This window comes from Neopsephotus bourkii, unplaced genomic scaffold (assembly GCF_033783945.1).
Source record: "Neopsephotus bourkii isolate Nb327-2 ecotype Australia unplaced genomic scaffold, CSIRO-AGI_Nbou_v1 NB_1765, whole genome shotgun sequence".
Taxonomy (NCBI): domain Eukaryota; kingdom Metazoa; phylum Chordata; class Aves; order Psittaciformes; family Psittacidae; genus Neopsephotus; species Neopsephotus bourkii.
The window spans coordinates 6960430-6974959 of NW_026902239.1; the positions used below are offsets into that span (position 1 = coordinate 6960430).

Here is a 14530-nt window from a genome sequence, read left to right on the forward strand (position 1 = left end):
TGCTTCAAGTATTGAGTCGTTTCTCTGTAAATGTGCTCATGGAGATTAATGAAGTTGCAGGGAGTAATGTGATGGCAGCATTACCTCATAAGAGGAATCTGCCAACTTAAAATTCTTCACCTGATGTGGCTGAGAATTTGGTTTGTTTGTGCGTAACTGTGGTGAATTCTAATTCAGTTGAATTGGAATGTATAGTTAGTGGTGTCTGTCTCCTCCAGACTTGAATTTGACCTCAGAATTTTAGTGATATCATACAAGCATTAATTAGCTTGGGTTGTTCAACAGGAAAATGTTACATCACTTGACAAGAGCAAACTTTTAGCTTCTTGGATAGTTATTTCAATGGAAATTGAGCTGGGAATACGTGTGTTTCGGGGTTATAGTTTTAAAAGCAAAAAAGCTCATTTCATAACTTTCTGTAGGTTTTGTAACTCCCACATAACCCAGTACTGGCACTCTTTAATGTAATGCAATTTTTGTGCATGTGTAGAGGATCTAATAATGAAAACAGATCAAAAAGACTTATCACAACTTTGTCTTTTCTGTATTGCTATTGAAGTATTGCTGTTGTCTTAGCAGCATTAAACTCTTCCTGTGGTCCATCACCCTTTTCTTTTTGGAGAGAAGTGACCTCTAGGTTTTGAGTGAAAACAAATGAAAAAACTACGATGTTGTCTTCTTACATGGAATATCTAGAAGTATTTGATGTCACGAGAGGAGGCCTTGAGACCTGTTTGTGTTTTAGTTCTACTACTATCCCAGTGAACATGTCTTGTATATCACTTCCTCTATGTAGTGCCCTGAGTTTCTTTATTTGTAAATTAACTTTTTGCTAAAATCAGAAATACTTTTATAGATGTATAGAGAGACAATTTTGTAACTACCACGAAGCACTCAAGCTCATGTCTTCAGATAGTTATTTTAGACAGGTGGTTGATCTTTGAGCTCCTCAACAAAAGTAAATGGGGTGTAATTCATGATGTGTTTTAAAACCAAGAAGAGGCTTACTGTGTAGGAACTGGTGAGCCAAAGATGTTGTTCAGTTGTTGAATCATTAGCCTCAAATCTTCCTGTTGAATGTAACCAAAACACTTAGGAGCATGTGGATATGCCTGAGAAATGAACTAATGAGAATCCTGTCATTTAGGGATTTGGCGATACATTAACCAAGTTTTTCCAGAAGAACAACTTTTTGCTTAATTCAGGCAATCCAAAGCAAGCATTTGCTGCTTAAAAATAAATACATAAATAATAAGAAATGCAAAGGAAGGAGAATTCTGTTTAAATCTGACAACAGGAGAACAGGTCTTGAAACTTGTCATGAAATTATTCAAAAATGAAGAGGCTACTGGAAAAGGGTTGAAAGTATTGCCCTTTTTGAGGCATTTGATTACATAGAAAAGAGATTTTTAGGTTCTTAAAATAAATTCTTCTGTGGAAACAGTATGGCATAAAGGCAGCAGATTTAAGGGGTTTGCTTCTCCTAGTCCTGTAGGTGGGTATTTGACCTTTCTTGCATAAATTCTTTTGTAGTTAAATGACTTTGCTGGGTAGGATTTTATATGTGAGGGTGAAATGACAGTTGCTGGATCTCCTCCAGTCAAGCACTTGAAGGGACACCAGTGCTTGGAGACTCTGTGGTCTCTCCGGGGCCTTCTGCAGTATAACTTAGCCCATAGTGGAATACTGGTGTCTTCTCACCACGCTCCCCTTTTGGGCCTCACTGCATTTTTTTGGCTATTACACAAATCATGACCTTTTTTTTTCCTGTTTTGTCTTCAGTGTCTGTTTCCTGTTTTCTCCTTCCCTCCCCCATCCCATATTTTACTTCTGACTTTCTCTCCACTGATGTCTTTACGTTCTTTAGCTTGTTTGTTAGCTTATTTTTCCAAAGTTTTTTTTTTTTTTTCATAATAAATTGCAGAGAAAATCGAGGAAAATCGCCCTTCCTTTTTGCTGTGTTTCTGTATTGACACTTGTTACTGAATTTATTAAACATGAATTCGCATGGTATTCCTCCTGTTTCCCAAAACTCAAGTATATTATATGGATATTTCTTCCATCTTAACACAGATACACGGATGTACACATTTTCCAAGGGCTAGAATTTTTCAGTCGTACATGTAGAAGCTCATTTGTTAAGGCAGACATTTTAGACTAGCACATCCCAGACTTCATCTGGTCTCTTCAGTTGTTGGTGTCTCTCTTCAGTTGTTGGTCTCTGACATCTCACTTTGGGAGCTGTTGTTCAAGTGATCTTGATTTCTGAGAGAATGTGATGCAATTTTAAACAAAAGTCTGAGTCAGGTGTTCTTTTTGTTAATTTATACTTTCCATTGCTTCCACACAAGAATATGTTCTTTCAGAAAAATTTGTTCACCAGTATACTATGGACAAGAAAAATTTTAAAGGAATTACCAGCTTTCACTTTTTTGTTGCTTTATATTCTGAAGTATGTCAGAGTCAAGGAAAAATTAGGTATTTAGGATGGAGGAAATGCATGACTATAGATTGGATATAAGGAAGAAGTTCTTTACTGTGAGGGTGGTGAGGCACTGGAATGGGTTGCCCAGGGAAGCTGTGAATGCTCCGTCCCTGACGATGTTCAAGGCCAGGTTGGACAGAGCCTTGAATGACATGGTTTAGTGTGAGGTGTCCCTGCCCATGGCAGGGGGGTTGGAACTTGATGATCTTAAGGTCCTTTCCAACCCTAACTATTCTATGATTCTGTGAGCTCTATCGTGGTGTTGGATCTAAGATTAAATGTGAGAGAAGCATACCCACAGAGAGCAGTGTGGTAAATATGCTCTCAAACATTTGGTCGGTCAGCCCGAAACTGATGAGCCCAAAATAAGGCAAATAAACCCCCATACCAATGCAGATGGGGAGTTTCATTCAAACAAGAAGTATTTTTGATACGGTGTTCATAATGCTGTGCTGTGTGGTTTGTGTAATAAAACAGGTAGATGATGAACTGCTGTCAGCTTGGATTTGTGTTTGCCTTGGACTGTTTCAAAGCTTTGAAATTTTTCTGGATATATAGAACGAAAACTGAAAATATAGCCCAAGAAGGCAGAATGAAGCCTCTAGTTAAATCGGCCTGAAAGGTTACTGTAATAATACAGCATCTCCATTTGTATGTGGTCATTGAAAGATTTTTCTGCAATGGGTGAGGCTGCTTCAGTAAACTGAAGTTTTGATGTATATTTACATGGGAATGTCATTGCAGTTGTGGTTTGGCAAGTCGACATCTTTTTTTCTTTGTCTACAGGCCAGTTCTTAATACTCCTCACCACCTTGTTCTTGGTGTTCACAAATGAATTATTCTAAGTCTCTCTTATCTGTTGTCTTTCCCTAACTCTCCAAAGAAAACTTTGTTTAAATAGTGACTCCCTTGGGATTTTCATGCATATCCTGTTATCTGTTTTATATTACAGTCTTTCATGCTGGGAATGTCCTTCCAAAAAGCACAAAACAGCTAAAGCACTTAGATGACTAACAAACATGCTAACTGCTGCAGTCAAGGCACAAACCCAGCATTATTAGCATAAAATTATTTTGCTTTTTCCCCCCTCTTTGTATTATTAGACTTGTTTCTGACCTCTGTGGAATCATTTCACTTTGTCTAGCCTGAAGATGTTGCCATGGCCTAAACCTTGTTAGTGGCAAAATCATTGCTATGAAAAGTGGGAAGCTTTTAGAAAGTTGGTGATATTTTTATTCTTCTAATCAGATACCAGCATTCAGAAGAGCCTATGGGAGTGATGAACGTTTGGGTGCCAATTTTATTCGCTCAGCTAAGAGGCATCTTCCCTTCACTGTTTTTTGTTGCTTGGGATTGGCAATGTTATGCTCCCATAGGAACACCGCATGCATACTTTCCTGAAGAGCAGTATTATCTGTAGTTTCAGTACTTCATTATATATTCCAGTAAACATAAATATGTAGGGAGATGTTTGCATTGTTTTGCTTTACATAAATCACTTGACATGCATTATAATTATTGGGGAGGGAAGGGGGGGGGCATGACACTGGGCAAATTGGTTCTTCTGTTTCAGTGGAGTACTTCTGTTCCAGTAGCATATGAAAGACTCTGCTAGGTTGTGCTAGCTGCAAACATAAAAATGAAAACGTCAACACAAGACATCTCAGATGGTTAACCTCTGAGGTTTGTGGAGTGTAAGGTGGCTGGCAAGGAATATGAAATACCATTTATTCTTTGTAGCAGCAGTTGTAAATTACCATGCTTTTAACCATTGTTTTTTTCATTTATATTCTATAAAATAATGCTATACCGTTAGCAGCCTGGGTTTGCTTACTTGCATGTGTTTCATGATCTCTGTGGGTTCTTCAGCAGTTGATTCACATACCGGTACTGACATACCCAGCAAAGAGAGTGCTGCAAGGTAGCTGTAAAAATCCTGAAATACTTCACTGTATAGCTTGAAAATTTGCACTTATTTGGAATTTGGATTAAGCTTGTTTAAGATTAATTGCCAGGGATGCCATTTAATCAAGTATTTGAAAACAGACTTCGTTATTTGTAGGAAGTGGTGTCGTATCAATTACTGTATTTCAGCTGGCATCCTAATGCAGGAAAATTGGTATTAAAAAAATAGTAGCATGAGAAGATCCTACATCTGTCACCTGTATAAAATAATTTATTATTTTAATGTCACTTTTCATCCAAGTTTTTGTTTCCCTCAGTAATGTGCAAACATCTACCAGTATTGTTAAACTGGGTTGCCAAAGAGAACTGCTCTCTCTATAGTGCTTATCTTTGACAATAGCAAAGATGAAGTGCACTTTGAAGTTGAAATACAGAACTGATGTTGCTGCCAAAAAAGGCACTTCTGTGTCTGTTTACACCCTGAAGTTTTGTAAACAATGTTTGTCTATTGAACTCTATTCTTGTACATGACAGAGCAAACTGTCTTAATGCATTTTTCATTTGTTTTCTGGCCATTGTTCCTACGTTGGATTAGCTGAAATAAAAAGCTAACAGGAGTTTTGAATGTGATCTCAATAGTGTTTGCATCTGTATGACATTCAGCCATGGCATACTGGTGAAATAAAGCTAATGGTTGTATCTGCTTATGAAAATTACTTACAGATGTCTTCTGCTTGTAGGGGACTGTCAGTACTATCACCAGTGTTCTACCAAAAGCACAGATTAGTTGCTTCTCATTTCTCTTCCTGACCTTCAGCCCTGGTATTGTGATTATTTCCCTCTTTTGCATGCTGTTGTACATTTCCTAAACATGCGAGATGGTAATAATTTTCTATATGACTCCCGCTGAAGAGGAAATGTATGCTTGTCAAAACAATGATATGCATCTGGGCTTCCAGCATGCAGAGATTTATTTCATTGGGGCCTTTCAGTTTGCTGTTAAAAAAAAAAATTCTCATGTAATAGTACATGATTTTTCAACCTGAGTTGGAAAGTGCTTTGATTACCCATGCTATTATAAGTGCCTTGGAAGCATACCTTATGCAAGAGTAAACTTAATGTTGTAAGTATGAAAAGAAACTGGTTTTAATCTTCCCAAGAGATTATAAACAGAAAGAATGAATGTTGGAAATGAGAAATTTGCTGTGGCATCTAAAAATCAATTACCTCTAAATCAGAACAAGCTAAATAATTTACAGAGCACAGATTCCTTCCCCCCTCCCCACTCCCCTTTAAAAGGAAATGGAAAAAAATTACATGTTTGCCTGTGCTTCAGTGGAATAGTGGCACTTATAGAAACAGCCATTTGGAGAGGTGAGATGGGGTGGAAGAATAGGAATGGAGTTTGGAGGGGCAAAATTGCTAAAAGCAAATGTTCAGTGCTGGTTTTAATCTCTAAAACTGTGGTTATTGTGAGGGTTTAATGTGAACAGTGAAAACCCACTGTAAACTTGCAATGTTGGTTTTAAAGATAGGGCAGAGATTTTTCTCAGACTGTGTTGTTCTTCGTTTGTTGGACAGATAACAGGAAAACAGAGCTGTCTCTTGACCCATGTTCATTTTCTGGCTGCTGGAATGAATTTGGAACTTAATCCCAATTTTTCCACTGAGCATGTCCTTTAGCAGTGTCAAGGCCTGGGTGGGGTCACTCACTCTTGTTCAATAGAGCCTTTTTCAAAAAGGCTGTCGGATTCTCATCAGCTTACAACATTTTTTTCAGTGCTGGGGAACAGCACAAAACCAGTTTGATAAACAACAGATTGTATATGTGCGTGTGTACTCTGGCAGAGAGAGATTTCTTAACTTGAATTTGAAGTTGCTGTTTGAGATTTTTTTCTATTTTTCTTTTTTTCCCCCCCTTTTTTCCTATCAGAGTATTTGTAGATTGAAAATACAGAAGAAACAGTTTCCTCTTACCTCTGGGTATGATACAGCTAGCACTGAGAGAGCTGCAGGATGTATATTTGCTTAAATGTAATCTCAAAGAAATGTTGATGTGGGCATCGCAACTTGGCTACATATAGAACTTGAAAGGTATTTATGTTCTGGTTTTACTGAAAGTTTTGGGGTTGGTTTTGTGGTTTATTTTTATGATGAGCTTTTCATGTTGCATGAGTGCTATTACACAGATGATGCAGTTTCTCAATGCATTTCATTTAGTTTGGGATGCAGCACTTTCTAATATTAATCTGTGGGTTTTTTTACATGTTTTTAGGCTGCTACCCACTGTAGCAAAGCTGTTTGAAGAACTGTTCATCTTTTTAAAGAATTCTCACATGGCTTTGTGTCTCACAGTGTTATCTTTGCTTTCTGGAGTGTTGTATCTCTTCCACTGAATTTTCCTTTAAAACAAATCCTTTTAAGTTGTATATGGATTGTGGTAACTATGTTATTCACCAGACAAAACAAAGATGCCCTGCAGCAGGTGTTTTCTGAAAAGTTCAGAGCACTTGAGGGATAGGATATAGACACAATGGTGTTGTGCTGCTGCTTTAGCGTGAAAAAGATTCTGAGAAATAGTAGTGTTTCTGGATTCTGCTTTCATTTGGTAAAGAGTTGAGGTCGCTTCTCTAGAGATGTCTTTATAAGAATTTGTCACCATAATTGAACATTTTCACAATAAAGCTATCTAGGCTGCTGATACTCACTTGGCAATTTTAGAGAAAATAGCTTTGTCTTCTTTTGTTTGCTGTCTATAGCCTTGATTTTAGTTTGTTTTGTTTTCACAGTGATCTTCAGAATTACTCTAGTACTTGTCTTATATTGCTGTTTCAGAAGTATCTTTCAAGTTCACACCATCCTATGTAGGGAGTTATCAGAGTTTTTCTGGAGAGTCCCTGCATGTTCTGTGTATTGCAAGGAATGATGAGACATCTGAAGTAATTTTCTAGCACTACAAAAATTAGAGTCTTAATGATATTTCAGTATTTATATAAGGGTAAAAATGTTTTCCTAGGCTCTCAGGTAGGCTGCAGTATTTGGGAGGGAGAAGTATGTTTGCAAACATCCAGTTGTGTAATGCTTGTCATGGATGTAAATGTGAGGGCTAACAAAATACCTGTTGTTTTGAATAGTGACTTCACTATCTAGGTAAAAGGATGATTATCAGTGTAGTTGCCATTAACTCTGAGGCTGTTAGCCACTGTGATGCACCTGGAATTCTCTGGAAACTGTATTTGATAGACATAGGACCCTTAGGGGAAACACCATTTTGTGCCATTTCTGCTCTTGGAGATATGCTTAGATGCTACGTGAATATGTGTGTATATACTTAGGCACACACATGTTCATGTACACATGCAACTAATTTTTTTTTTTGTCATGGAGTAGTAATTCACTGTTTGAAGTTATATTTATTACAATATGTTACGTTAATACTCCTGTGAAAGCATTCAATTATTTGTCATAATTTGGGAATTGCACTTGAAATTGGAGTATTGGTGCTGTTAAAAGTTTGACCTTTGAAACGTGGTTCTGATTTTTAGAACTATTATGGCACCATCTGCTGACCAGTGTACAGACTGGCAATGGCAGTTTGCTCGCCTGGTTACCTCCTTGCAAATAAGTTTCCAGTTTAGGAGGCAGTTGGACCAGAATTATAAGGCGAAAGGGTGATTTTTTATTTTTTTTTTTTTTTTTTTAGTTGTCTTTATGTTTGGGAAAAATATTTTTAGCAGGAAATACTGTTACAGTGCCAACAGTTTGAATTATACCTTTAGTTCTCTCATCAGCTGCATTATTGCATCAGGCTCCTCTGTGAACTGTGGAGCTTTATAAGAAATAACTTTTGGGTGTCTTTGACAGTATGTGGCATAGGATTGTTCCTGGTAGTCTCTTGGTCAATGCATTACCTTCTAAGCCTCCAGAGAAGAGCTGTAATGGCATGAGATCAGTTCAGGCCCCAGCTTCGGTGGTATTGTCACAGTGTGGGAAACGGGTGGACTCTGGCAGGCTTCTGCCCTGTGGCTACTGCTGAGACTCGCAAAAAAGCTGAGTCTGCAGTTGGTCAGTGCAGGGAAGGGCACGTAGACCTGATATTCCGTTTCTCAAGGGGTGCATAGTTCTTGCGCCAAAATGAAACTCTAGAAAAAAAACAATAATGCCAAGCTTGTGATAAAGAAGATACATAGTTTGGGAAGTCTGGGAAGACTATCTCTTACACTCCTGATCATTGCCCTTGTGCAATAAATTCATCCATCGCTTAAAAGTTCATTTGTAGACTACTGGGAGTATACAGAAACCTACAGGCTTAGCAAAGAGGTGTGTTTTGTACATTTTCCCTCCCTATTCTTAACATTTTTTTCCCCTGTAAAAGCACTGAAGTTGCAAGCTTACAGGAAATAGAGCTCTTGAAAGAAATCACCTACTGCTGTGAGCATCAAATAAAGGCATTAAATGAACGTGGACAGACCTGTTCATACAGGAGCTGTAACAAGTTTCCCTTGCTTCTGTAGTATAATGCCAAGTTCTCCTTTTAACTACACCTTCGATTATGAAACCTGGACACTTGGAGATGCAGAAACTTTCTTTTTTTTCATACTGAGCAAGTTTGTATCACCCACTGCTGTCCTGTCTAGATTTAATCAGTTAAGATGTGTAACTTGGTATCCTCAGTTTCTTTTATTGTTAGAACAATACCATAGGGACATGTTTACAGGGTGGTTTATTTCTCTTAGTTCTAAGGAATTCTTTGGAGGTGTCTCCTATTTACTGTATAAACAAAATATGATCTTAATTTTGAGAGTGGGGTATAATGACTTTTTATTAGTGTGTAAATGCATTTGTGCATATTTTGGAAAGTAAAAAAATTGTGCAGGGAATGCAGTGATTTTTCTTTCCTGTAGCTTCTTTTAAGATTTGTTTGTCACTTCAAGCTACTTTTTTGGGAGGAAATTGGTTCATTCTTAGAGGTGCATGAGAAAAAAAATCACCACCATGTCTGTTAATAACGAAATCTCAATTTGACTTTATTAAGTGGAGTGGATTGCTAATCTCTGATCAGCAGAAGTTTGGATTTTTCTCTTAGGGAAAGTAGATTATAGCTCTCTATATATTGTTCATTTTGATAATATTTTTTTACATCATTAAGATTGATACCTACCATTAGGAAAGAACAGCAACAATTCTGTGTATGTGAAGGTGACAGCAAAATGGAATTTGATTGGTAACAGCTTTAAAACTAGCATACTAATATGTGGCTTTAAATAGCAAATTCAACAGAAACCTGTTTTTCAGAGGCCTATTACATCTGAGATAAGGACTTAAATATTAATACTTTATCACAACTAGCTTTAGTAATAGTATTAAAACTTGAAGGGTTTTATAAAAAGTGAAAGAAATGGCCGCATAACTAATATTTAAGCTTGACATGTGTAATGTAGTAATAAAGATACTAACTTTTCCTTCAGTTTCCCCAATTGACAAATGTTTTGTTTTAGACAGTGAAGTTTAAAGAAAAAAAAAAAAGAAATACCCACAACTTGTAGTTACTTTTGGTCTCAAGATGTTTGCTTAATGTGAGTTTGCCTGTAGATGGTTCGAAGTTCCCATGTCTAAGCTTCTTACTAAGGTAACTGTCCTTTGTTACTGTTCCTTTGGCTTAGTATTGTTCATCCCTTTTGCCAGAAGGGCATAACTCTTGTATATTTACGCATCTGTTAGCTTCCTAATTGTTTAGTCTAACTTTGTCTGACTACTTATAAATATGCTTTGGAAACCTGGAGGCAACGTGTTGCTGCCGCCTCGTAATCTGAACTAGTTTCCAGTTGGCATGAAGTGCAGTTTAAAGTGTTGTGCAAGTTAACTGCATCAAGCCTGAATTAGGTTACTCGCTCCTTGACTTTTTTTGGCAGGGGTAAGGGCAGCAGCTTTTGTGTTCTCAGCAGGAGTCCTGAACTAATAGCCTCCTGATTCTAATGGCAGGCATTGATGACAATCGATTATAATAGAGAGGATCCAATGTTTTAGTTATGTGATTGTAACTACTAACCTGCTAACCTTCAGGCCAGAGAGACTATCAGTTTAAAATCTAATTGTCACTGGTGTTTATTTACAACCTTCTTAAAACAGATAATGGAATCTAACCACTTTAACCTTTGTTGGATCCTGGGATGCTTATTTTTGTTGGCTCACTGCAGTAAATTGGAAAAAATAATTACTGAGTTTTCAAAGTAATGCAGCAAAATACAGTGCCACACAGCTAACAAAATTTGTTTATTCTAGTGAATTTTATTTTATTTTTTTCAAGACATACCAGTAATGTTAAGATTAAAGGGGAAGGAAAGTGTTGGTAGGTCTGTCTAGAGCAGTACTTTTGGGAATCTTTATGTGCAGAGCACTAAGTTTTAGCTTACTGCTTTTACTTGAGTAGAGAATTTAAAAAGTATTTCTTTAACCAAATAGTTTTACTTAAGAAACTCCTGTAGACTATTACTACAAGTTACTGCAAATAATTTAAGAGTCAGTAAAAGTAGTGATGTTACATAACAGAATTATTTTTATTGTTGCTTCTTTTAGTATTAGTTGTGACAATGACAACTGAAGTTGGCTCAGAGACTGAAGTAAAGAAGGATTCTGATCGGCTGGGACCAGAGAAAGCCAAGGACAAGCCTGAAGAAGCATCAGAGACTGTAGAAAATCAAAAGTCCAAGGAAACATCCTCTGAAGAAGCTAAAGATTCTTCCTCTGTCCCGGCACCAACCAGCCAAAGTAGTCCAAGTAGCCAGAAGAAGGAAAAAACTTCACCTGAAAGCAAGGGTATTTCTCGTTTCCTTCCACCCTGGCTTAAGAAACAAAAATCTTACACCTTGGCAGACCCCAAAGATGAGACCAAGAAGAGGACAGGGGAACAAATAGCTGAAGAAAGTGAATGCCAGACACCAGAGGGGGTGTCTCAGCCAAAAAAGAGCTTAGAAGTATTAGTGGCTGAAAATCAGCAAAAGGCTAAAGCAGATGACAAAGAAGAAAATCACTCTGTTAGTAGTGCTGAAACACAGGTACGTGTGGAAAGGCTAAGAGATGATTTGGAGCAATTTTACTAAAACCTGATTCATGATTTCTGTAATTCATGTAAAGTTTTATTGGATCGTATCAGGGAAAAAAATGACAGCTACTATCTGCCTTCTTTAATGCAGTTGGGTTGGTATGAGAAGCATACCTGGTTTTAAAGGTTCCTACTCTGTGGCAGATCTTTTTTCACACAAGTAAATGAAAAAAAAACAAAACTTCACGCTTTGGCAAAGGAACTTTTAAACTGCATCATTGTGGAAGAAATGATCAGGGATCAGAGTAGAAGCTTCTTAAAGTCAGCTTTGCCTCTGAAGCTATTGGATCACATAAATACTTCCTTAGTGACTTAACCACAACAAATAGCAGATGATCTCTGAGTCCTTATAATCTCCATTTTTGTTATCCTATACCTAGAAACTGTGCTTGTGGTCACTGTCCTTACTGATTCATTCTAAGAGGTTGGTGACGAGTTCCAAGCCAAATGCCACCTACTGCAGTGCTCCAGAGTCTTGCTTTTTTAAGAAGTTGCATGCCAGTTCTTAACACTCAAATCTCACATTCTATGGAGGTGAAGGTGATTAAGGGCATAAAGAATCTTTCACATGAGGAGGGGCTGAGAGAACTGATACTCTTCAGCCTGGAGAATAGAAGGGCCAAGGAGAATCTTATCAGTGTATATAAATACTTGAAGTGAGGGAATGAAAAGGAGCCAGGCTTTTCTCAGTGGTATGCAGTTCAGTGACAAAAGGCAAGGGATATAAGCGAAAACCATGAAATTCCATCTCAAATCACAAAAAAGTCTCGTTTACCCTGATGATGAGGCAAACACTGAAACAGGTTGCCCAGAGAGTCTCCATCTGTGAAGATATTCAAAACCCAACTGGGTGTGGTCCTGGGCAGACTGCTGCAGGTGGACCTCAAGAGGTCCTAGGGCTATTAGACTAGATCATCTCAAGAGATTCCTTCCAACCTCAATCATCCTGTCATTTGGTGCAACCTGACTTTCATAATCGCCTGGTTTTTAGTTTTGTGTAATTCCTGGAGCTTAGATTTGTTTCTGTTAGGGGGAAAAAGACAGTAAAACATTAAAAATGTTATCTCATTTTAAATAAAACAAACAAAACCAAACCCCTAAACCAGGAAAGGACCTTCTGTGGTTTGAGAGCAGGAATATCTGGTCCCCAAAGGAAGACCTTAATGCTTACACTGGTTATTGTGCTTCCCGTATGTGTGTAACTTTAATGAAAGCTTTATGAACAAATTATAAATACCCACCTTCCTGAGTTTGTTATTTTTTTAATTGGTTTTTGTATAGCCTGCCAAAGAAGATGGTAAAGAAACAAAAGTAGAGCAAGTTGCAGAGGAAAAGGAAGAAAAACCCGAAGGAAAAGAAAAAAAGGAGACAAAAGAAGTGCAGACAGCTGAAACTAAACCAGAAAACATTCCTCAGAAGTCTCCCAAGAAAATTAAAACTGTGCAGTGTAAAGTGATGCTTCTGGATGGCACAGAGTACAGCTGTGACCTTGAGGTAAGAGATCAAGTTTGTGTAAGGAGAGCTCTTTTTTTTTAGAGAGAAAAAGAAAATTTGCTTTCATTGCACTGATAATTTAACAAATACATTTTTGTATATCAAGAGAGCTCATTACAGTGTTATATTGCTATGTGTCATGGCTTAACCACGCAGGCAGCTATACATGAGTCAGCCATTCACTCCCCCTTGCCCTCAGCAGAATGGGGGAGAGAGTCAGAAATAAAAAGAGTAATAGTCATGGGTTGAGGTAAAGACAGTTTAATAGGACAGAAAAGGAAAGGGAAATAATAATATTGATAAAAGACTTTGAATATAAAAAAAAGTGATTCATGATGCAATTGCTCACTACCTGATACCACTTTACATTTACAACTGAAAAATTCTATTTTGCAGTATTTAATTACCATGATTCAGTTAAGTTGGTTGGCAAGAAATAAGTTTGATTATTTGTAATAAATGAGAATTTTCTGTAAGAACAGAAGCAAAATTAACTAAGGAGGGGGAGAAAGTTGAATAGACACAGCTTGTTTTATATATTCATTGGAATAATTTATGGAACATGAGCAGTGCTGACTGCAATTTTATAGATTCATTCATATTATTAAATACATGGAGAACTCTTTATACTCTGTTACTTTACCAAAATAATAAAGTCTCAGAAAGCTGCTTCAACTGGTAATTGAAATATCAGCCCATGATTTCTTCAGTGGATCCTAGTAGATCACTTTCTGATGCTGATCTTTTCTTTAGTCTCCCTTTAGTAATATTAGAGTTTGGGTAAATGTTTTAGTTCTGCTTTTACAAAGTAACAGAAATTATACAAGATTTAAAAATAAAATTAACAAAACCTCTGCAGTCTAAGCACAAAGCTCAAAGCCCAGTTTACCTTGGTTGACTTTCTAGTAATACAGTTTTTAGTTTGGAGCAATTTCCGTGGCTGAGACATTTCTGATGCCTCTTCCAGTCTTTTCTGTGCACTGTAGATGAACTTCATTATATTTTATTTATGTTAGAGGCAATTCTTTAAATATACTTGTTAATAAGGAAGTAAAACTGAAAAATACATTGTTTGCATTGCTGTTATTTTACAGACTGGTTTTGGTAGGACCCTGTGTTTTTCTAACTGCCATCTTAAACTTTCATGATAAATCAAGTAATAAAATCTGAGATTTCTAGGGGTCTTTTCTGTTTGAGTTACAATCCCTTTTTTTTTTTTTTTTTTCTTGTAGAGAACCCCATCAGTTTCTACTTAGAATCATAGAATACTTAGGGCTGGAAAGGGCCTTAAGATCATCAAGTTCCAACCCCTCTGCCATGGGCAGGGACACCTAGCTCTAAACCATATCACCGAAGGCCTTGTCCAGCCTGGCCTTGAACACTGCCAGGGATGGAGCATTCACAACCTCCTTGGGCAACCCATTCCAGTGCCTCACCACCCTAACAGGAAAGAATTTCCTCCTTATATCCAATCTAAACTTCCCCTGTTTGAGTTTTAACCCATTACCCCTTGTCCTGTCACTACAGTCTCTCATTAGAGTCCA

General features: G+C 37.4%; 1 protein-coding gene across 14 annotated transcripts in view; it reads left to right on the forward strand.

The window, feature by feature from the left end:
• The window catches only part of EPB41L2 (erythrocyte membrane protein band 4.1 like 2), a 102373-nt gene that overhangs the window by 29969 nt on the left and 57874 nt on the right, over nt 1–14530 (forward strand). For 13 of the 14 annotated variants that reach the window (XM_061378377.1, XM_061378366.1, XM_061378378.1 and 10 more), the window contains exons 3-4: nt 10967–11445; nt 12774–12986. In XM_061378377.1, coding sequence (XP_061234361.1) covers nt 10981–11445; nt 12774–12986 — 678 coding nt within the window. In that variant the 5' untranslated portion in view covers nt 10967–10980. Of the gene's footprint in view, nt 1–5130; nt 5213–10966; nt 11446–12773; nt 12987–14530 lie in introns of all 14 variants that reach the window. The other variant, XM_061378367.1, reaches the window with a different exon arrangement.